Below are 21,726 nucleotides of genomic sequence, written 5' to 3'. Positions count from 1 at the left end.
TTAATTTATTTTTTATTTATTTAAAATTGAAGTAGTAAGTATTCCTTACATTTGACTTTCGACTGCTGTTAACATCAAACTTATTGAATTTCTGAAAACTGAAACAATTATGTAACTTTTCTAGTTCGTTTGCCTTTATTTTTTTTGTAGATTTTTTAGTCTTTATTGACATTGCAGAAGATTGATTTTGACATAAGTTAGTTAACATTGTTTTGTTATTTAACAAATTGCTATTATTGTTATTCGAAAGCGTTTCGTTCTGTTGCTGCAGTTGTTCTTGCTGTTGTTGTTCTTTTGTATTGATATTGATGTTGTTATATTTGTTGCTGTTGTAAGTAGAAGTTGTTGTTGTTGTTATTGTTGTCGTGGTCACTTATGCCTTGGATTCGGCTTCGCTGGCTGTCGCTGTGGACTGAGCATCGCTGGACTTGCCATCGTCCACCTTGCCAAAGACGCAGCATGGGCACCTCTCCTTCAGTGCCACGCGGTACTTGGGATGGCTGCAAATCGAATTGAAAGTCAGCTCTAGCTGATCCAAGAGATGAGTGTAAAAGCAACTCACCTGATGCCGTATACAATTGGATTGTAGCAGGCAGCCGACTTGGCAAAGCAGGCGCCCCAGATGGTGTTCAGTGGTGTGAGACCCTCGAACTTGAATAGACCCATGCAGTTGATGACCAGATAGGGTGTCCACGCCATGAACCACAGTGTGATGGTGACCAGAGCGACCTTGGCCAGTTTGCCCTCAGCGCTCTTCTCGGCATCCTCGGACGAGCGCAGAGATTTGACATTCATTTTCTTGGCCTGTTCGCGCATGGCTTTCTCGTGGGCAGAGACGGCCTGTGGATCGTAGACGGTTGATCAATGATCGGTCAGTATATGGTAGATATTGTCGTTAAACTTACGGCAATGATGAACCAGTAAGAGTAGCAGATCAAGAACAGAGGAATATAGTAGACAAAGATCGAGTAGAAAATCAGATATGAGCGTGGATTCCAATCGCGTTCCAAGTAGTCAATACCGCACGATGTCAGATTACCCTCGGGCACATACCTAAACCGATCGATAACGATGTATTATACCAATCAAATGCATTTCACGCCTCTTGCATACCTGCTCCAGCCGAAGGCGGGCGCCAAGCACCAAATGCTGGACATGAACCAAATGTAGGCAATCTTGCCCAATGCCAGCGGTATTGTCATGGGGCGGCCGGCCATGCCCTTGACAATCACTTGATAACGATCCAGCGATATCATGCACATGGACCAAATGGAGCTGCAGCCGAAGGCAGAGCCCAGACCGGCATAAATGTCGCACATCATGGGACCCAGCACCCAGGTCTCGAAGTACAGATTGATTCCCATCATGGGCGTATTGGTGATCATGATGCCAAAGTCGGAAATTGCCAGATTGATGACCAATAGGTTAGCAGGCGTGCGCAACGATTTTGTTGTGGCGAATATGTAGATCACCACGCCATTTCCGCACCAGGAGATCATGCCGATCATGATCATGTAGGCGGTTAGGATTTTCGCCCAGATGGGATCCATAGCGGGAAACTGATTCCAATATGGGCTGATTAAGTGCGCCATATCGGGTGTGACCTATGATTTGGAGAGAAGCTCGCATTCAAAACCAAACACTTGGGCGGAGGATCATTCTTGCTTTGCACCTTACCTTGTCTACTACTGATCCATTGGACAGTGGGGCAAAGTGTGGCCCCAGCTGTGTGGCAACTGCTGCAAAGCTGTGCGAAAAGGATTCAAACAATCAGACATTGCCTGCAGAATAATTACACATGCAGCCTACCTCTCCATATTTGTTGTTGCTTATAGACTTTTTGTATTCCGATCTAACACTATATCCGGGCTAACGCTTTTGCCAAAACTTCTGCGTTACATAAAAAGCTGCAAGTTAACACTTTTAAATTTCAAACACTTTTTACATAAGATTCGGGCTGATTTGATTTTTCTTTTTTTCCTGAATATTTCACTGGAGCGGACTATTCGCGGCGATTGGTCGTGGGAAACCTGCGTCTGTGCCTCTTGCAACTGGCGTTTTTATACCCAGACGTTGCACTTACAAATTGAATTAGGCGCCAAGCCAAGACATTGTTTCACTCAAAGAGCCTAAAAATATCGGCGTTAACAGTTTTCGGCTTATAACATAAGCGTTGCACAAAGCACGAAAATAAATTATAACAAAATATAAAATATTATATGCGCTTGCAACGATGACGTGAAGACGCGGCACAATGTCAATAGTTATATTTCTTGTAGTATTTCAAAGGTTTCCAAGCTGCACATTCTATATATCATTCCTTTCCCCCATTTCTCCTCTCATAGCTAGCTAATGAGCAAGTGAGCGGCTCGCTTGAGCTGACATTGTGCCACAAAAAGAGGCAATTTAATATGTCAATGCAATGTGCAAAATATGAAGTGCAGAAGCAATCAATAAACATCAACAAATCGCAAGCCTTGTTAAGAGCACATTGACTCCACGGTGCGTATGCGTAAGCAAAGACAGTAACTGATTGCGCATACGTACTGTGGGCTCTCCCAAATCATTTGAAATTGTATTTATCTTTCTATCGATCATATTCAAAATACATTTTTATCGATTTCATTTGAATTCTGTTCATGTGTTTAGTGTGTTTTAATTAATTAACTTTTGGTAATATTTCTACCCACATTTCTTTTAGCCTTTAAATTGTTAATGTTTCTGCTAACAATTTTAATTAATGTCCAATTTAAATAAATCATTAGTTGATACAAATAATCTGATATGAATTTTTGGTAGATAATTGTCTAAAATAAAATCTCGTTTTGAGATGTTGGGAGATTTGGGAGATGTTTATGTTCATCTGTGTTTTAATTTAGTATTACAATATTCATATCTATTTTGTTCTCAATCATATGTTCTCTATATTTTAAAATAGTTAATTAAAAGATTTTGATCTGTTTCCATCATTAAATTTGAATTGTGTGTAATAATTGCATTTAAATGTAAATTTTTGATACTCAGCCTCAGAATGAAATAAATAATTATCGATCAAACGCTTACTATATTTTGGTTAAGTTAATTATACCAGCTACCCATAGGGTGAAGGGTATTATAACTTTGTGCCGACAGGAAATGTATGTAACATGTAGAAGGAGGCATCTCCGACCCTATAAAGTATATACATATATTCTTGATCAGCGTCAACAGCCGAGACGATCTAGCCATGTCCGTCTGTCCGTCTGTCCGTATGAAACACTGAATCTCAGAGACTATAAAAGATAGAGCTAAAATTTTTTTCGATAGCATTTGTTATGTTGGCACGCAGATCAAGTTTGTTTCAAATTTTTTCCACGCCCACTTCCGCCCCCGCATATCAAAAAAATCGAATAATAAGCGTAACTTTAAAGCTAGAGTTGCGAGTTTTGGTATATACAATAAATACTATAGTAGTTACGATTCCTTAAAATTTGGTTGCGATCAGATAAAAATTGTCGAAGTTATTAAAGAAATACTTTTGTATGTGCAAAAACGCCGACTTTTTAGGGGTCTTAGTTGCTTTGGCTGGCAATCTGGTATATTGTGCCGTCTATATCGACATACCAAATATACTATTTGGTATATTTTTAGTATTTTGCAGTATATCGGTATATTTTGAGAAAAATACCGCAAAATATATTTATTTTATTTAAAATGGGTAGCGGGTATCTCACAGTCGAGTACACGCGACTGTAGCTTTCTTACTTGTTTTATTTGTCTTAGATCATTTCTGTAATTTAAATAAAATTGTTTTTAATTAATATCCAGATTTTATTTTTGCATTAACTATTTATTTATTTATTTTTTATTTATAATATCATCAATACAATTATCACCATATTTTCAATTCTTTAACTTTGATTCTCTAGATCTTGCCTGTAATACATTTTCATATGAATACAAATCTTTATTAATTATGTTTCACTGTTATTATTATGATTATTCATTTTTGTTACATTCAAATTCCCACGATATTTTGAATGATTTAATTTGAATTGTTGTAGATCATGTCTGTTATAAATTAGGAAAACCATTAGCGATTTGCCGTATGTACATACATATGTACATATATTTGATGATCGAGCCGAGTCGCCTGCATTGAACGTAAGCTGCTTATTCATCCATTGTCGCAATTGATCTATTCACACTTCAATTGTGACGCTCGTGTTCCATTGTTTACGTGTTGTCTCACATGTCAGATAGCGTCTAAACAAATGACTGAATAAGTGTGCGTCTGTGTGCGTATGTGTGTGTGTGTGGCCCATGTTGAGGGTGTGCGGGTGTAACATTTGGCGTGGGGTCTGGGCTAAGCATTAAAGCTGTGGCATTGTCGAGTCTTCTATTTTGGGAGGGGGAAAATAAAGATCTCTGTTTGTTTTATGCATAGCAAAACTCAACACATTCATATAAATTGGGTCAACGCAAAGCTCTAGACTCTAGAGCTAATCTTCTTCGTTCTTCGCGTGACGCCCTTATATGGTTATGGAACGCGAGAGCGGCAAGACAGCTAAACTAAATAACTGTCAATTTATGAGACAATCAACATGTGCAAAGGTTGAGATCTTTTGGTTAAAATCAATTACCGCAAAGCAGCGCGAAAACACTGAAAACAGCGAAATGAGAAATGAGAAACGACGAATCGAAAGACGGCGCAACAACATGCAATAAAGTTAGAACAAAATGTAAACCGGAAGCTGCGCACCGTTGATGTTCATCGTCATCGTCAACACAGTAGCTGCAACATTTGCGGTTAACCCTCCCCGACATGTCTGAGCTTGTCTGTGCCCGTCTGTCTCTGTCTGTAAATGTGTCTGTCTGCCTCTGTTTGCATGTGCAAAATTGAACAGCAAACAGGTAAATAATAGAGATGCCTCATCATACAATTTATATGACAGATGATCGCACAGAGTTCGAACATCATTTCAGGTTTCATTAAACAAACAATGGCGCCCACCTGCAAACTGAATATAAACAAAATACTACACATAATATACAAATAGAGCCCAACAAAAAATACCTAAAATACAGCAACAATGACTGCAGCAAACATTAGCGATACTCGTCGACCTGAGGCACGACAGAAATAAGTAATTTGGCATTAGCAAAGCGAAATAAATGTTTCAGGTTTTATTCCTCTTCGTGTGCCACACAAAAAATAATCGAGTGAGTATTGCAAAGGCAATGCTGATACACAAATACCCTTTAATAATCACAACATAAATTATGCTTTTGTAGCTAACAGTTGCACTGCTTGCCCTACGGGTATAATTAGGAGATAGTGACCAGTGCACAGGCTTTCACCTTCTTGCAAGCAATGCATCTCGTAAAAACATTTGCAGCTTGCAAGCTTACCCATCTCTTCATCATACCCCATTCGCATGCTTTGCTTATAATTAACAAACACCTTTGCTGTGATTTGCGTTGTTGCTTTTGTTGTTGTTTTCTTTTTTTTGTTCGACAGCGTGTCGTGTGGGGGTACGGCAAGTGTTCTGCGTCTGCGTTTGCGTATACGTCTGCTTCACTGTCTGCGTCTCAGTGTGCGTGTGCTGTGTGGGGGTAAGTTAGAGAGCAGCACGCTGAGAGCCATAAAGTGAGTGACGAAGCAAAAGAGAGAGCGAGAGCTGCTGCGACTGTTCTTGCTCAAGGAACGCCAAAGTAATGGCGATGTTGGCGCTCTCCTTAGCATTCGTGTAAATGGATGTGTGTGTGGGAGCGCCCTAATCGTGTGCTCTCTCAGTGTCATTAGCTGCAGCAACAGCTGAGATCATTTCTACTTCGCACTACACTCGCCAACTGCGACAGCGGCTGCGCCGATGGCAGAGGCTGCGACTGCGACAGAGGCTGCTGCTGATGCTGATGTTATTTTCAGCGGCTAGCAGAGCAGCCAAAGATTTACAGTAACAACACGAAGCTAATCAACAGCGCTCGCGTCCGCGTGCATTGCGCTCGGTAATTTTGTGAACGTACACGGCAGTATTTTTGTTAAATTTAGCACCCCGGTCAGAGATTCCAGAAGATTTTCCGCCAAACTTGCCAGATGCGAACCAACACACATGTACTCCGGGTATCGTGTGTGTGCGTGTTGTTTTCATTTTGAAAACCAAAAACTGCGATTCGTTGTTAACTTGTTTGTCTTTTGCGGCCAATATGAAATGTCAAATTGCAAATTCCTATTAACCTTTGTTTAATTAATTAATGACGAAATCCATCCAATCGCGAAGCGCGTCATCGTGACTGTCGTCAGCGTGCGCACGCCTTTGGGGCATAAATGCAATTAAATCATTAATAAAGTCAGACAAACATCAAAATATACTCGATAGCGCCGAGTCGCTGTACATACTCGCATTTGAGTATTCTCGAGTAGATACATAGCTACATACATACATGCTACATATGTACATATGTTAAGTGCAATAGGAAAAGTGTGTGGCAAGCTACAACATCAGACTCAGCCTCAACAGCAGCGGCAACTACTTCGAAATTTATTTTCGAATAAATAGTACAAAGTTGAAGAAGCAGCAGCAGCCGCAGCCGCAGCAAAGGCGGCTACAGCAGCCGCCGCTACACGTAAAAACAGCAAAAACGCCCCAAACGGGCTAAGGGGACTTTTCAATTTTCTTACGCGTTCACAGTGTGCTGCACTCGATGGGCATTGCTTGATTTGTGAAAATGCAAATGAGTTGTTCATTAATTGCTACGCCTAGCCAGACACAACAAGGCAATTGATGGTCGTTTATTTACCAATCTAATGCTGCTGAATACTTCACATCTAGTTGTTAATAATAGTTTAATGCTTCCAAAGCTTGTTAAGTGGATGTCGCACCTTCACTTTTAGAAATTACATGCCTTCCATCAAGAAATAAATAGCAAAAGCTCAAGTCAAACGTTTTGCTTTAAATTCTCACAAACATGTATTTTTTATAATTTTGCTCTGCTTTCATTTTGTTTCCTATCAAAATATACTGTTTGTTAAAAGTCATTAGCAAATATTCTCAGCAATTAGTATGATTCATATTTTTAAAGAAAACAATCAAATTTTAGAGTTGAGCACGTGTTCTTTCAAAATTTCCGTAATATTCAAAAAAAGCGATTTGCCATCGATTTGGAACCAGTGTTGTGCTCTGTGTGCGCGTTTTACTTATTGAGATGATGATGCCCCGATCCCGATGTTAATGCCGCCGTATTTTTTGTATTTTTGTGTGTGCGTCTCCGTCTAGATCGCCGCATTTTCCGTGTTCGTGTGTGTTTGTGTGTGTGTGTGTGTTTCAGCAACTGAAATAAACGAAATAGGAAATTTTGGTATTTCTTTTATAAATAGATTTCGCCATACGGAGAAAAGTTAAGACGAGGAAAATGTGAAAAGTGAATGAAACGCACGAAAATTTGTTAAAAATCAAAGCGAATTACAGCCCACAAAAGCGGCCACAACGTGAATTGTGTGAATTGTTCGAAAAATGTGCAAATTGTGTGTGAGTGCGGTTGAGAATTAAATTGATTGCCTACTGAGAAAGATATAGATTAAATGCAATCTACTCGCAATTTGTACAATCAACTAGACAAAGGCTAAACATGTGAATTTTGCTTGCACATTACATTGTGAATGCGAAATAAATAATTATAGCAGTGTGAAGCATATTTTCTATTTACAAAACGTACAAAATGCAAGCGTCTTCGACGACAACAACAACAACGACGACCAAAACCAAAAAGCTCAGCAGTAGCGGAGGCAGCGGCAGCTCTGGCGGTTCGGTGGCCATGACGAGTGCCAGCAAAACAACAACGACAACAACAACGACGACAAACCGCAAGCCTGCAGGAGCCGCCGCCAAATCACCGAAAGCTGCGCCGGTCGCAGCGATCAGCAACGATGCGCACGCCGAGATTGCGGAGCTGTCAAAGAAGATCAGCGAGCATGCCGATGCCATCTATCAGACGTGGAGGAGCCGCGGTCTGCCGCCCGCGCAGCTGCTTGAGATGTACACAAATGCCGCGGCCTCGGGCGACTTTGCGGATGTTGCTGTTGCAGCTGCGACAGCTGCAACAACGGACATTAGCAGCGCCGAGGGCTTGCAGAAGATGGTCACCAGTTTTGTGAACAAAGACAAAGAGCAGCGCGGCAAGAATGTTGTTAAAAAAGCATCGGAAGTGGGCGTGGCTGCCCAGTCAATTGGCAATGGCAAGCTAAAGAAAACAGCGACAACAACAGCACTAACCGGAGCGACAACGACAACAACAACGCCAACAACTGGCTCAACCAAAGCCAGTAAGCCGAGTCAACAGCAGGCCAGCGATCAGTCGTTGCAATCTCCCAAAAAAGTGGCAGCAGTGACTGCCAGCAAAACGCTGCCCGATGTGAATCTCAATTATGACATCGATTTGCATCTGGATGTTAACAATTTGTCGCAGCAGCAGACGCAGCACTTGCTCAAAATCAGCGAGTTGCTGCAGAAAGAGGCAGCCGCCGCAGCAGCGGCAGCAGCATCAGCAACAGTTGCAAGCACAGGGTCAACAACGCCTACCAAGAAGCGGCAAAGCAACAGCAATGGTAGTAAGACCAGCAGCAACAGCAATACTCTAATCAATAGCAACAACAACAACAACAAGTTAACAACAGCAACTCAGAACAGCAAGAAACTGAGCAAAGCCAGCAGCAACAACAGGAGCAGCAGCAACAGTCACGCCAACAGCAGCAGCGAAAGTGCAGGCGATGCAGTTGATGCACCTCGTGTGGGCGTGGCTGTGACATTGACAGATAAAGGCGCCAGCGAGCCCACGATCAGCAGTCGTAAAGCGAGCAAAACCAAAGAGAACCACAGCGAACAACAGAAGCCGGCAATGGCGAATTCGACAGCAACAGCAACAGCAACAGCAGCAGCAACAACAACATCAACAACAATATCCACAACCAAAGAAAAGCCAGCGATCACGAGGAAAACAGCCAACAGTCGAAATAGTAGCAGCAACAGCAACACTGATAACAGCAATGCCAGCAACATTGTGGCGAACGCAAAAGCAACGGCAACACCATCGGCAACATCAACAGCAGCAGCAGCAACTACAACAGCAACAGTTGGATCGTCAGCGACTTCGGTGGACACAACGATGCCAACGTTGAATAAAATCAAACCGACGAGCGGCAGCCGAGCAGCGCTCACCAATGGCCAGGATAAGAATTGTAATAATTAAACACATTGAATGTGAATTGAGTGTATGAAAACATAATCAAGCTGACGCACATCTATCGTTGCCATCTATCTATCCATCTCCATTCCAGTGGGCAGACCAATCCTAACACGTGGTTCCGTCGCCGAGCGCGTGCTGCTCTTTGAGAAGCGTCCGGATGTGCGCAACTCGTTCCTCGACATCAAACGGCCTGTGGAGGCGCCGCCGAAGAGTCTGCTTAAGGTGAGTTGCTCCTAATTCCCCAATTCCATAAACAAACCATAATTTTTAGAGCGAATTCCGTCCGTCTGCCTGCAATGTTTGTGTGTGAATTTTATTCAGTTTGTTATCTAACAATTGCAAATAGCAAATGCAAAATCCCCACAGCAGCAACAATTCGTGTAATCCCTCCCCCATCAGTTCACCTCTCTCTCTCTCTCTCTCTCGCTCGAGACAATCAGAAATTAAAAAAAAATATATATCGTGGCTGGCGCTGTTATCGTGCCGCTGTAGCATCATTGATTGATTTAAGGTTGCCCCAAAGAGACGCTGTCGCTGCCAACAGAGATGAGACTGAGGCAAAGGCAGAAACAGAGACAGAGAAGAGGGGCGAACAATACATTTTGAGCAACATTATTGCCAATAGGCCAATAGGGTTATTCACTTCACGTGTGGGTTCAGCTTTAGTCGACTCTTTTATTCAGATGCAAATTCCAATCGATATCAAACACATAACTCAGATTATGATCGAGCCAACGTGGGCGTTGAAGTATTTTTATGTCGTCTCCAAATTTGTAAAAACATTTGATTAGAGTTCAGTTTCAATCAGCGCAACTTTAAAGATTTAATTTTCTTCAGATTGAAGTTATATTTGTTAATCATTAATTCTTGTTTATTTTAGAATACAAAATAATTAAACATCGATAATTACATTTTGTTATATTTAGTGTTAAATTTGATAGTAGCTCTTTATAATTATAGTGTTAATTCAATAATTATTTCACCTTGACTGCATTAAGTTGCCTTTAACTTAGTGAATACCCCTACTGAGTGTGCATATTCTCGAATACAAAAACAACCAAATCAAGCACTTGCGATCAGCACGATCGTGCATAGGCAGAAAAAAACAACAAATAAATAACAAACAGCCCAACAACAAATAGAACAAAAGCACATGATTATTTAAGCAATGGAAAGTGCACTTTTTTGCCGTGTCGTATTATATATTTTGGGGAAGTTTTTATTTAATTTTGTTTAATTATTTAATTACATCATGAACGCGAAGAGGCAACCGTATTTAATGGCATATGTCTGACAGCAAATTATCTGCTTTACTCATTGTATCCTCGCCCACTTTGTTTTGTTTCATTCTGAAATTCCGTCCACATTGATTTGTTGTACTTCTCTTCTCTTATTTTCTCTCTTTTTGTATTTTATATTGTTTATAGTTTCAAAGTAAATAATTGCTAAAAATAATCCACAACTCTGTCGGCAATCAATTGTGCGATTAGCTTCAAGTCTTGTTCTTTCACCTCTTCTAGTCGTATTTATTCAACAACTATGCGTATGCGTAATATTTTGTTTGTCTATCGAGCGAATCCATGCGTATACGTAATATGCGCATATGCTCAGTGCAATCAAGCATGAATGTGTGCGTATCTTTCCGTTGTTCCGTTGTGTTTGTATTACTCTTGAGATTAATATTAATGCTGTCGTTGACAGTTTTAAAATCATGAATGGTCTGTGCGTAGTGCATATATTTGATGCATCTGAACTGAACAAAAAACGAATAACTTAATTATATGCTTATAAGGAATTGTTGGAACAAAGAGCAGCTAGATCAACAAAAGATGAATATTAGTGTATTCTCTAGTTAAAAATTCCCCCTGGGTTGCTCTCAACTCAAAGCATTAATTTAATAGAATTTTGAGAAGAATGTAAATTCCGAAATTCTAGTCTACAACTATGCGAAAAAAAGAATCCACTTAAGTATAAATTAATTAAATAGATAAATGTTCAATCTGTCACCACAATTCAAGTAGGAAATAATTGAATTACTTTATTGTTGTAATTTAACTTTTAACATTGCTGACACAATCTCACTTAATTAAATTTATGTTGTTTCAAAGAGCTCATATAGATTTCAACCGTAGATCGTTTTCATTTGCGCCAATTAAGACATTGTACATTTGGATTCAATATGCGCATGAGTTTAGCACAATAGCAAAAAGCAAAACAACAAAATTATTGCTTCGCTGCAATTCCAATTCGTACAAAATATTCCGGTGTTATTGATATACACACACATAATCAGATACTATATTCTACACACGATAGTTCGGAAATGAAATCGAAAGAGAACCCACACAAAATATTAATATGTTGCTAACAATTTGTAGATTAAACAAAATTTCTTTGCATAAATTTAAGCAAATGAGACAGACGAGATTGCTCCACTAGCAGATACTCTACAATATTTGAGTAAGGGAACAATTTGTTAAAGAACGTACTTAGATTCCAAACGTTCATACCCAAGACTGTCTAACCTCATTTGCAGTTTGTTTATTTAAATTCATTAGCATATTTTAGAATAAATTTTAAGGGCTGTGGCAATCGAGCGTTGCAATTGAAAGCTCATTCCACGAAAAATGCGAATTGTAAACAGAAGGAAACTTGGCAAACATTTGAGAATAAATATGGAATTTTATTTAGTGATGCTTTGCCCCAACCAATCCAACCCAACCACATGGTTATATTGTAGGCGAATGTGTGATAAATACTATAATAAGCTACTTATATACTACATTTTATTAAGAGACCTGTGGGATGTTACATTGTTTATATTGCAGGTCAAATTGCATGCGACACCGCCTCCGGCGCCTGCACAGGAACAGAACTCGCTGCAAAAGGAGATTAGGAGCTCCAAGAGTGTCTATATACCCAGGTATGATAATGATTTCCACAGAGAGAAGTAAATGATTATTATTGCTGGATTGCAGATTCTACTTTCCACATGGCAAGCCACAGCCAACGATTGCCATGGAACGGGTTATTCGCGGCATATTGTCCGCCTTTGATAGCTTTCCCAACAATCAGGTGACCAAGGATGAGCTGCCGCGCATCCTGAAGCTATGCGGACTGCCCTTCTATTGGCGCATGCCAGTGATGATCTTCTGTCAAGCGAGCACCACGGGTCTGGTTGAACGCCAGCGTTTTGTGGAGTTCTGGAAGCAGTAAGTCGTCGATGCGTCTCTTCTTAAACCACTTGATCAATGAACTGTCTTCTTTGGCGACAGGATGAATGTATATTGCCATGAGGCTGCCTCGAGATTTGTTTACATTTTGTCGCGGGGCCAACGCTTTCGTTCGTATATTGTGCCCGATGATCTGGTGCCATTGGTGCAGGACGTGGTTGACACGCACCCCGGTCTGGCCTTTCTTAAAGAAGCAACCGAGTTCCATTCCAGATACGTGCACACGGTCATCGCACGCATCTTCTACTCAGTGAATCGCAGTTGGAGCGGCAAGATAACAATATCGGAGCTTAAGCGATCCGATTTGCTGGAGGTGAGTCTTGCAACACTTTCGATTCAGAGTTAAACACAACTGCAGCATCAATTTGCTTGGATAGATGATCAGTCTGCTGGAGGAGGAGGATGATATCAATCAGATAATGGCCTTCTTTAGCTACGAGCACTTTTATGTGATCTATTGTAAGTTCTGGGAACTGGACAAGGATCACGATTTGCTCATCAATCAGGACGATCTAGCCAAGCACAGCGACAACGCTCTCTCCACACGCATCGTTGAGCGCATATTCTCCGGCTGTGTGACACGCAGCGACAACAAAAAGTCCCCTGAGGACGAGCCTAAGATGTCGTACACAGAGTTCGTGTGGTTCATTCTCTCTGAGGAGGACAAACGCACGCCCACAGCCATTGAGTACTGGTTCCGCTGCATGGATATCGATGGAGATGGTGCCCTTTCCATGTACGAGCTGGAATACTTCTATGAGGAGCAGCAACAGCGCATGGAGGGCATTGGCATTGAGTGCTTGCCATTTGAGGATTGCCTCTGTCAGGTGAGCTCAAAATCAATAAGAATTGATAAGACTATAAATCAACTCTTCTCCTTTGTTGTTTTAGATGCTGGATATGATCAAGCCTGCGAATCGTGATTCCATAACGCTAGGAGATTTGAAACGCTGCAAAATGACGCACGTATTCTTTGATACGTTCTTCAATCTAGAGAAATATTTGGATCACGAACAGCGCGATCCATTCGCCGCACAGCGGGATGAGTCAGTGAGTATTCATTGCCCCCTGAGATTTGCTTCCGTTTCGAGTGTATGTTATTTATTTGCTATTATTGCGTTTTCAGAATTCGGATTGGGATCGATTTGCGGCACAGGAATATGAACTGCTTATATCTGAGGAGAATGATTGAAGCTCGTTTGCCAAATTCGGTTTTTAACAACTTATACATAACATACAAACTCATATCTACACACACAAACATACTCATTCATGACAAAACATATTTATTTACTTACAAATTTTTATACAAATTTATACACTACGTAAACGAAAAATCCAAGAAAAAAAACCCAAAAAGAAATCTATTCTTTTAGTGCAAATGTGCAATAAAACTTTAAAACTATTTATTTATGCTTCTTTTCCGTTATTCAGTTAACTCTTTAATGAAATAAAACACATAAGTAGTATTCGCGATTTTAGCTTGAAAACTGAACTGAATATCGGAACACGCCAAATTGAGAATCAAACATAAAAATTGTTTTTTTTTTTTTGAGTAGTAAACATTAGTCAATTGAATTTGTGCAAATTTTGTTTAGTTGAAATATGATAAATAAAATAATAATAAATTTTGTGAATTTTATTTTACTATAATTGGGCGATAATCCTCAAAAAACAGCAAGAATGGAATTACTTAATAGAAACTAAATTTTATGAATTTTACTAGTGTGAAAAAATGATTGCAATATACTTTTATACATGATGAATTGAATAGGTAATAATTAAAGGCAATTAGCCTTAAATTTGGTTTTTTTATTAACTTATTTTGAACTCTTTTTTTTTTTGTTTAATTTTTCTTTTACAACTTAAATTAGTTAAAAATATACTTTGCTTCTCTTTGTATTCGTCTTCGCTTTAACACTTTTAGCTACGCCATCTGATTCGCCTAATTTATTTGCTTTCTATACATAACTTTTATTGAAATATATATATAGTATTTATGCAGTTCACGCAGCGCCAACTGATAAGTTAGATTAGATATTACATCGGATATTAGAAAAATGTTTATTCTTCGCATTACAATTCTAATTTATTGTTTTCTTTTTTTATTACAATTGCTGGTTTGTTACAAACGGTTCTTGAATGGTTGCGATGCAGATACAATCTACGCTGCTCGTCAGTTATTAAATCACAGGTGAATATGGGGCGATATATATTGAATTGTAATTGTTTATAATAATTGCGCAAATGCCATTCAAAAATTCAATTCTGCAGGAGGCGGGTGTAGGACGGCAGGCTACGTACCGACCAAAGTATCATTTAAACGTGACTAAAAATAATATAACATGTTAATGATAATGGAGAAGAGCTAAAGTAAATCGGAGTTTGTTTTAAACTCAAACTCAATAAAGCATTTTAAGCAAATATGTGAAGAGGATCAAGAGTTTAAATAAATGAAGCACAAGCGCATAAAAAACGAGAAAATCGACAAAAACTTTGCTACTATGTATGCTTTTGTAAAACGCCTGTTTTGTATTCTTTTGTTGCTGCTGTGTTTTGCGTTTGCGTTTGCTTTTGCTTTAGTTTTGTGTTTTTTTTTGGGATAGGCGGCGCATTAGCTAATTAATTTACTGTTTAATTCGTACTTTTTCACTATTCTCAAAGTTCTTATCATTATCGTCGGTGGGTTCCGAGTCTGGGGTTTCGCTTCTCTCCATGGCATTAGTATCAGTAGATCGGCTGTAAATTGGTTTATCGTTGCCTTTCACATAATCTGCGGTTATATGCACGCTCGTTATGTCCGAACCAGGGACAATGAACATGGGATCCAAAAGAAGTTGCTCCTGTAAAATGAACAGATTATTAAACACTGCCACAACCACTAAGTTTTGTCAATATTTGATACCATTATGGAGCGTAGACCACGTGCTCCCGTGTGTCTTTCCATTGCTAATGAGGCAATTGATTCAACAGCTTCCTCGGTAAATGACAGATTGACTTCGTCCAGTCCAAGCAATGCCTTGTATTGCGGCACCAGAGCGTTGCGTGGCTCGGTGAGAATGCGCACCAACATATTAACGTTTAAGCTGTGGAAGGGCACAATGACCGGAAAGCGGCCAACGAATTCCTATTGACGAGACACAGATATTGTTTAATTAGCTCATTTTATGAGGAACTGCATTTACGATTACTTACGGGTATCATGCCAAATTCAACGAGATCTCGCGCCTGCACCTTGGTCAGGCATTTGTCACGCTCCTCCTGATCATTGTCCATGGGGCTCGCTGCCGATTGAGCGGCCCGACGACCAGATCCGCTTGTCGAGGGCATGCCAAAGCCCAAATACTGTAATAAGACATTATAATTAAATGATTTAATACTTAAAGTGAAACGAAGGAGAAAGTACTCACCTTCTCGTTAAGGCGACGGGCAATCAGACGATCGAGACCCGTGTAAGCCCCAGAAGCCACAAACAGAATGTTCGTTGTGTCCACCTGTACAGTTTCACCACGCAGCTTGCGTGGAGAGTTACGTTCCGGCACATTGACCACTGTGCCTTCGAGCATCTTCAGCATGCCCTGTTGCACACCTTCGCCGCCCACATCGCGCAACTGATGAATTCCCGGCACGGCGCCAATCTTGTCTACCTCATCCAGAAATACGATTCCAGTTTGAGCACGTTCCACGCTGCGATAAAAACAAACATAATAAACTATCGATAAATGATTGAATTTTGAAACTTACTTGTAGTTGGCGTCCTGTAGCAGCTTTGAGATAACACTCTCAATATCCTCACCAACATAGCCAGCTTGGGTGAGCGTTGTGCAATCGCAGATGGCAAATGGCACGTCCAAGCAGCGGGCAATAGTCTGGGCAATCAGTGTTTTGCCTGACCCCGTTGGACCAAGCATTATTATGTTGCTCTTCTCCAGTTTCACATCATTGTTCTGTTTATCAAGTATCTCCGAGCCAGGTCGATGATCTCCACGTGGTATCGACGTATTGCTGCTGGTGTGGAGACCGAGACCGGACCCGGTCAATCCAGCACCACCACCCATGCCCATCTGAGCCGGCTTTGGAGGCAATTCGCTGCCCGGTGTGCTATTCAGTGTGTGACCAATGCCGGTGATATGCAACAGATCCGAACGTGGTATGCCATCCATTCCACCTGAGCCGCTGGTAGCACTCTGGTTTTGCTGCTGCAACTGCGGCAGATTGTGATGAATACGCTTGTAGTGATTGTAGACTGCAACCGCCAGCACTTTCTTGGCAAACTCCTGACCCACAACATGCTTGTCCAGATACTCCATGATCTTCTGTGGCGGCGGCGGTGGCTTGCGCTGATTCTTCGGCTCCTCCTTGACACGATGCTTTGTCTCCACATCCGACAGCACCACGAAAAAGTAATTGCACTTCGCGCACTTCACGAAACGTGTCGAGCTGACAAATGTTTCCACCTGAGTGCAAGCGCTGCCGCACTTCGGACACGCCAGAAACTTATCGTTTCCGCCGGTTGTGTTTCCACCTCCGCCACCGCCACTCGCCCCCGGACCACTTGCTTTAGCGGCACCACTTCCATGTCCGCCGCTGGCATTACTACTACTGCTGCTGCTGCTGTCGCTGCTACTGCTGCCATCGGACATCGTTGTTACACCATTCGTTATGTCAATGTAAGCGGGTATCGCCATCACTGGCTCAATCATCATCCGCCTGTTAGCGGCAAGGTGCCGTGTGGCCAGGTGAAAGTGTCGAGTGCATCCCGTGCTAACTATCACACATCTTGCTGTGTGTTGTGTGTGACTTATGTTGGTTCCTGTAATAAGCAAGAAGAGAGAGTTAGATAAGTAATAAACACAGTATATATCAGTTATATACAAAAACAAGCTTATGTTATGTCATGAAATGTGATTTTCTTTGTTACATGTCCATTTAGTTGCATTAAAATGAATTCGACGTTTATTATAACTGTAATAATGTTATATTCTATCATAATTCAAAAATATTCTTTTTATATTTGTATAATACTGAACACTTTAAATAAAATAAATGGTAAATCAAATCAGAGTTTAAAATGATATTTTTTAGGTTTATTACGCAATTTTTAATGGCCATCAAAAAAATTGAATTGAGTTGAATTTAGATTGGATATAATGCAATATTATTAAACTACAATGAATGTTATAGAAAATTTTAAATTTTTACAAAATTAGTTATTAGTAAATATTAAACTGAGAAGTACAATTTTCTATAACATATTTTAATGTTAATATTCCATGTTAGCAATTCTTAGAAATTAATTTATAATTTTCGTAGACAACGGATTAACAAACTTTTTGACAATCGAATCGTTTATCTAATATTTATCTAGGGGGTTCCGCGTCTTTCCTTCCCAACTTCACGGCCAATTAACACATATGCATATACATAACAACTGACTCAACTCATTTAGATCCGATTTAGCTGACACTTTTAGAGCAAAACTTGACTTGGAAATTGTCAACAATTGAACATAATAAGCATTATTTACTATTTAATTAGCAATAAAATAAATCTTTTCATATTCGTAATGCTATTATTATATTATTACATGTAATTACAAACAGAAGGGAACTGTCAGTCATAATATAGTTACATAATATGCGTTAATGCTTGGCTTAAAAACATATTTTTGAAACTAAAAAAAAAAAGAAAACCTTTTCCTCACAACCATTATGGTACTTTTGCTTTTGACTCGTAAAATAGTTTATTAGCTTTTAACAACAGATGCATGAAATGACTGAAATTACACCTAAACAAAACGTACATTTTTCCAAAAAACCACAAAACTAGTAAAATTGCTTTAGCTAGAAGTGTCGACTACAAAATACCCTCTATTAGTTTGTAACGCAAAAAAAATGTTGCTTATTTGAACTATCTTACCCAGATGGGCTGATTTTCTACAAATTTCTGGGTACATAAAGAGTGTATATAGATTATACATTATTATTACAAAAAAAACTAGATCTTGACATTAAAAGGTTTTCAAGTAATATGAAATTTAGATTAAATAACAAAATATTCTATTATTTGTGGAGACTTGCGATGTAGAGCGTGATGTCAAAAACTTTACATATGAGTTCAGGAGTCTTCATAACGAATTTCATGTGTCCAATTTTAATGGGTATAAGTAGCCAAAAAAAAAAGGCCACAAATCAATCGGCTATTCGTTGCGTCAAAGTAGTAACCGCAATTATTAAATCTCGCACACATTTAAAACAATTCAAGTTCAGTTCAAAAACGCGGCCACTGTCTGTCTGTGTAAACAAGTAATCGAAATAGCAACAAATCAATGCTACGTTTTCTGATTGCCGCCATAACGTAATATCTTTCCGACTAGGCCAAAGCGCCGTAAAGCTGACCTTCGGCACGGGCTGTTTGACATGAATTTAAATTAAACCCAAAGCCAAAAACCAAAAAGAAAAAAAACCAAAAACAATCAGAGATCCAAGTTGGGTCCATACACCGAGAATTAGCTGCATTGAAATCGAATTACGACCTTCATCAAAGCCAAAAAATAGAGAGAGATAATTAACCGAAAGAGAATGGGATTGAAAGTCAAAGTAAACTTCGGCTGATGGCCGAAGACTTTGATAAGCGAGAGCTTTTGCATTCTGTCTCAATTGGACAACAACATCGAGTGTAAATGCAGGCTTATGTTGTTTTTATAGCTGCTTTTCTCTGTCCGATCGTAAGTTCACATATACACACACACTAATGGTACATTCAAGTCTGTACATATGTTTATTTGCGTGTATGTGCTACGTGACGCCCGCTCTCCTCAAATGACGCAGTTACGTATGCGATTTTGCACAACAAGCACAATTGTGATGTGTGAGTGTGCCCGAATGAGTTGCAGATGTTACTACAATTCCCCCCGCCATCATACTATCTCTTACCCTTTGTCCATATTTTGTATTTTGGAGCCAGCAAAAGAATGCGCCGCACCATGCTCATTCTGGAGCTCTCTTGCTGCCTGCTATTACGGAAATCTCAGCTGGCGGGGCCCGCTCACACCTCACACTCTTCTAGCTTCCTTCTTTCAGCTACGATGATAATGTTGTATATGTGTGTATGTGTTGGCAGTCTCTCTGTTCTGGACTATTTTGACAAGCAAATAATGCTGATCATTCGATTTGATTTTGGTTTTGCACAACTCTTGAGACAATGTTCGTTTTTTTTTGTTTTGTTTTTTCACAAAATATTGTAATTTTCAGCAACTTCTTCGGGCTTGTTATACGACGCAATTGTTACTTTTTTCGCTGGTGCGCTGCGGGTTTTCTGTGTGGAAAATGTGAATAAAATAGATTGCGCTCGGCGCTTTGCTGTATCTCTGCACTTGCTTGTTTGTTTGTGTGTGTGCGTGCGTGTGTGCGTGCGTGTGTGCCGTGTACGAGTGTGTGTTTTGGTTTTCTGATTTCTTTTACACGCTGATTCGTGCGCTATAGCTGCTGCTTCTTCTTGATATTTCGCTATTCACTTGTATGCGTGTACAAAGTACTTCAAATTCTACAATCCATTGCACAACTTGAATTTAATAAGCGAGAATTCCTCAAATAAAATGCAAATCTTAAATTCGGCGCAATATTTTAACCGTAATTGTCCAACGTGTTTGCGCAAACAAGTTCACATAAAATACAACAATGCGCCCGAGTCAGCTGTTCGCTTTAATAACAGCTGTTGTGTGTTTCTTCTTCTTGCAAATGCCTTGCACCGTGGTACAAACAGTGACACTAACCAACCAAAAAGGTAAACATAAGGCTAATAGAGATACACAATGAATTTGGACTACTTTACGGCCGGAAAATGAGAAACGTAATAAAAAAATTTGATTCTAAAAGTTCATCGAATTTTTGTATTCAATTTTTATTTTGAGTTGTTAAACCTAGCTTAAGTTGCCAAATTTTTTTTTAGTAGCCAGCTATAATTCGACCCTTTTTGCTTGCCTTTTTCAATTTCTTGATTTTCTTATCCTTGCTACGCTTATCCAAATTTTCTTGACGTTTTTTCTGTCGCTTCGCAATATCGTGTTCCACCTTCTCCTTGCGATCCGTCCACTTCTTCTTTGCCACTCGCTTCTCTACCTTTCGCTTTTTGATAGCCTTCTGTAGCAGCTTGGTGTCATCTTTGACTTTTTTGCCCTCGATCTTATCGAACGCCTTTTTCCACGCAATGTCATTTTGGATTTCAGCGGCCTTCTCGGTGTCACCTTGTTCCTTCAACTCGTTGATGTGCTGACGCGTGTCCTTCAGCTTTTTCAATATTTCCTTTGGATTTTGGTGGGATTTTTTTGCCTTTGTACCAGGGTTGGCGGCAAAATCGATCTTAGAGTAAACAATTTTCGCCTCTTCGTTATAAACGGGTTGCACTTTAACTGGTTGAATCTGTTCTTTGCTATCCTCCGTTTCCCCATTTACATTTTTTTCCATTTTCACAAATCCATTTTTCAGTTTCTGTTGCTTTACATTCTCATTCTTTAACGATTTCCCTGAGGATTGTAGAATCTTTTGCACTCCTTTGCTCCGCTTCAATTTCTTTGCTTCGCGTCTCTTTTGTTGTTTCTCTGTTGTAGGCCTCTTTTTCTGTCGCAGTTTGTTTTTGATGGAAGCAATTCGTTCATCAACGTTTTCATCTTCTGAGCTATCTGCTTCCTTATTTCTCAACTGTTTTTTCTTGTTTTTCCCATTAGTCTTAGCGGCGTTTTCATCATCCGAAAGTAAGTAATCTTCGTAGGTGTCCTCATCTACAATAAGGTTGACGTTTAATACGAAATTCGGAATTATATCAATATATTTACCTTCTTTTGTTGAATATGGCACTTTGTGTGTTTTCAATAAATTGAGCACACGCTGCTGGAAACGTTTCATTTCTTCAAAGCCATTTTCTTTTTTATCAGACACTTGCTCCAAGTTATGTACGCGGTTGTAGTACTGCTGTACCTTATTTTTAATAATATCTGCATCTATCATTTTGAATTATTTTCTTAAAAATCGCTAAGAAAACAATGTTTGTGTCCTCACACGTGCACTTGCTGCTAGGGTGACCGTAAATTTTCTATAAATATGTACTAATAGAGTCTGAAAAATCCACCAAGACACTGCAATTTTGCATAGTTTCAAACATGATTAAGAAAAACTATACGGCCTTAAAAAAGGTATTCAGTAGATAACAAGGAATTTTTTTTTGTCTTTATCCTTTACTTAAAAATGCTGTCCAATGAAAGTTCAGCACTTGT

General features: G+C 39.7%; 4 protein-coding genes across 5 annotated transcripts; 1 reads left to right on the top strand and 3 right to left on the bottom strand.

Annotated features, from left to right (window-relative positions):
• Positions 1-107: 107 nt before the first annotated feature.
• LOC133835854 (opsin Rh1) lies at positions 108-2,048 on the bottom strand. Its single transcript, XM_062265990.1, has 6 exons — positions 1,810-2,048; positions 1,678-1,747; positions 1,114-1,604; positions 906-1,053; positions 563-840; positions 108-500 (listed from the first exon to the last, which is right to left on the bottom strand). The coding sequence occupies exons 1-6, from the start codon at positions 1,815-1,817 to the stop codon at positions 374-376; spliced, it is 1,122 nt and encodes a 373-aa protein (XP_062121974.1). The 5' UTR covers positions 1,818-2,048; the 3' UTR covers positions 108-373.
• Positions 2,049-7,011: 4,963 nt separating this feature from the next.
• On the top strand, positions 7,012-14,703 carry LOC133835848 (pneumococcal serine-rich repeat protein). 2 transcript variants are annotated; one of them, XM_062265973.1, is made up of 8 exons: positions 7,017-9,214; positions 9,314-9,444; positions 12,051-12,145; positions 12,201-12,434; positions 12,498-12,768; positions 12,833-13,282; positions 13,347-13,505; positions 13,582-14,703. In XM_062265973.1, the coding sequence occupies exons 1-8, from the start codon at positions 7,699-7,701 to the stop codon at positions 13,645-13,647; spliced, it is 2,922 nt and encodes a 973-aa protein (XP_062121957.1). In that variant the 5' UTR covers positions 7,017-7,698; the 3' UTR covers positions 13,648-14,703. The 2 variants fall into 2 exon arrangements, with proteins under 2 accessions (XP_062121958.1, XP_062121957.1); XM_062265974.1 differs by lacking the exons at positions 12,051-12,145; positions 12,201-12,434; positions 12,498-12,768; ... (1 more) ...; positions 13,347-13,505; positions 13,582-14,703 and having other exon boundaries at positions 7,012-9,247; positions 9,314-9,446.
• Positions 14,352-20,286, bottom strand: LOC133835850 (ATP-dependent Clp protease ATP-binding subunit clpX-like, mitochondrial). Its single transcript, XM_062265978.1, has 7 exons — positions 19,391-20,286; positions 16,200-17,268; positions 15,866-16,142; positions 15,651-15,800; positions 15,361-15,582; positions 15,101-15,298; positions 14,352-14,784 (listed from the first exon to the last, which is right to left on the bottom strand). The coding sequence occupies exons 1-7, from the start codon at positions 19,446-19,448 to the stop codon at positions 14,752-14,754; spliced, it is 2,007 nt and encodes a 668-aa protein (XP_062121962.1). The 5' UTR covers positions 19,449-20,286; the 3' UTR covers positions 14,352-14,751.
• On the bottom strand, positions 19,856-21,548 carry LOC133835855 (surfeit locus protein 6 homolog). The gene is made up of 2 exons (XM_062265992.1): positions 21,289-21,548; positions 19,856-21,234 (listed from the first exon to the last, which is right to left on the bottom strand). The coding sequence occupies exons 1-2, from the start codon at positions 21,458-21,460 to the stop codon at positions 20,402-20,404; spliced, it is 1,005 nt and encodes a 334-aa protein (XP_062121976.1). The 5' UTR covers positions 21,461-21,548; the 3' UTR covers positions 19,856-20,401.
• Positions 21,549-21,726: the final 178 nt, after the last annotated feature.

The sequence above is a fragment of the Drosophila sulfurigaster genome, chromosome 2R (assembly GCF_023558435.1).
Source record: "Drosophila sulfurigaster albostrigata strain 15112-1811.04 chromosome 2R, ASM2355843v2, whole genome shotgun sequence".
Lineage (NCBI taxonomy): Eukaryota > Metazoa > Arthropoda > Insecta > Diptera > Drosophilidae > Drosophila > Drosophila sulfurigaster.
The sequence above is the reverse complement of the archived record's forward strand: the minus strand, read 5'-3'. Positions and strand labels throughout refer to the sequence as shown.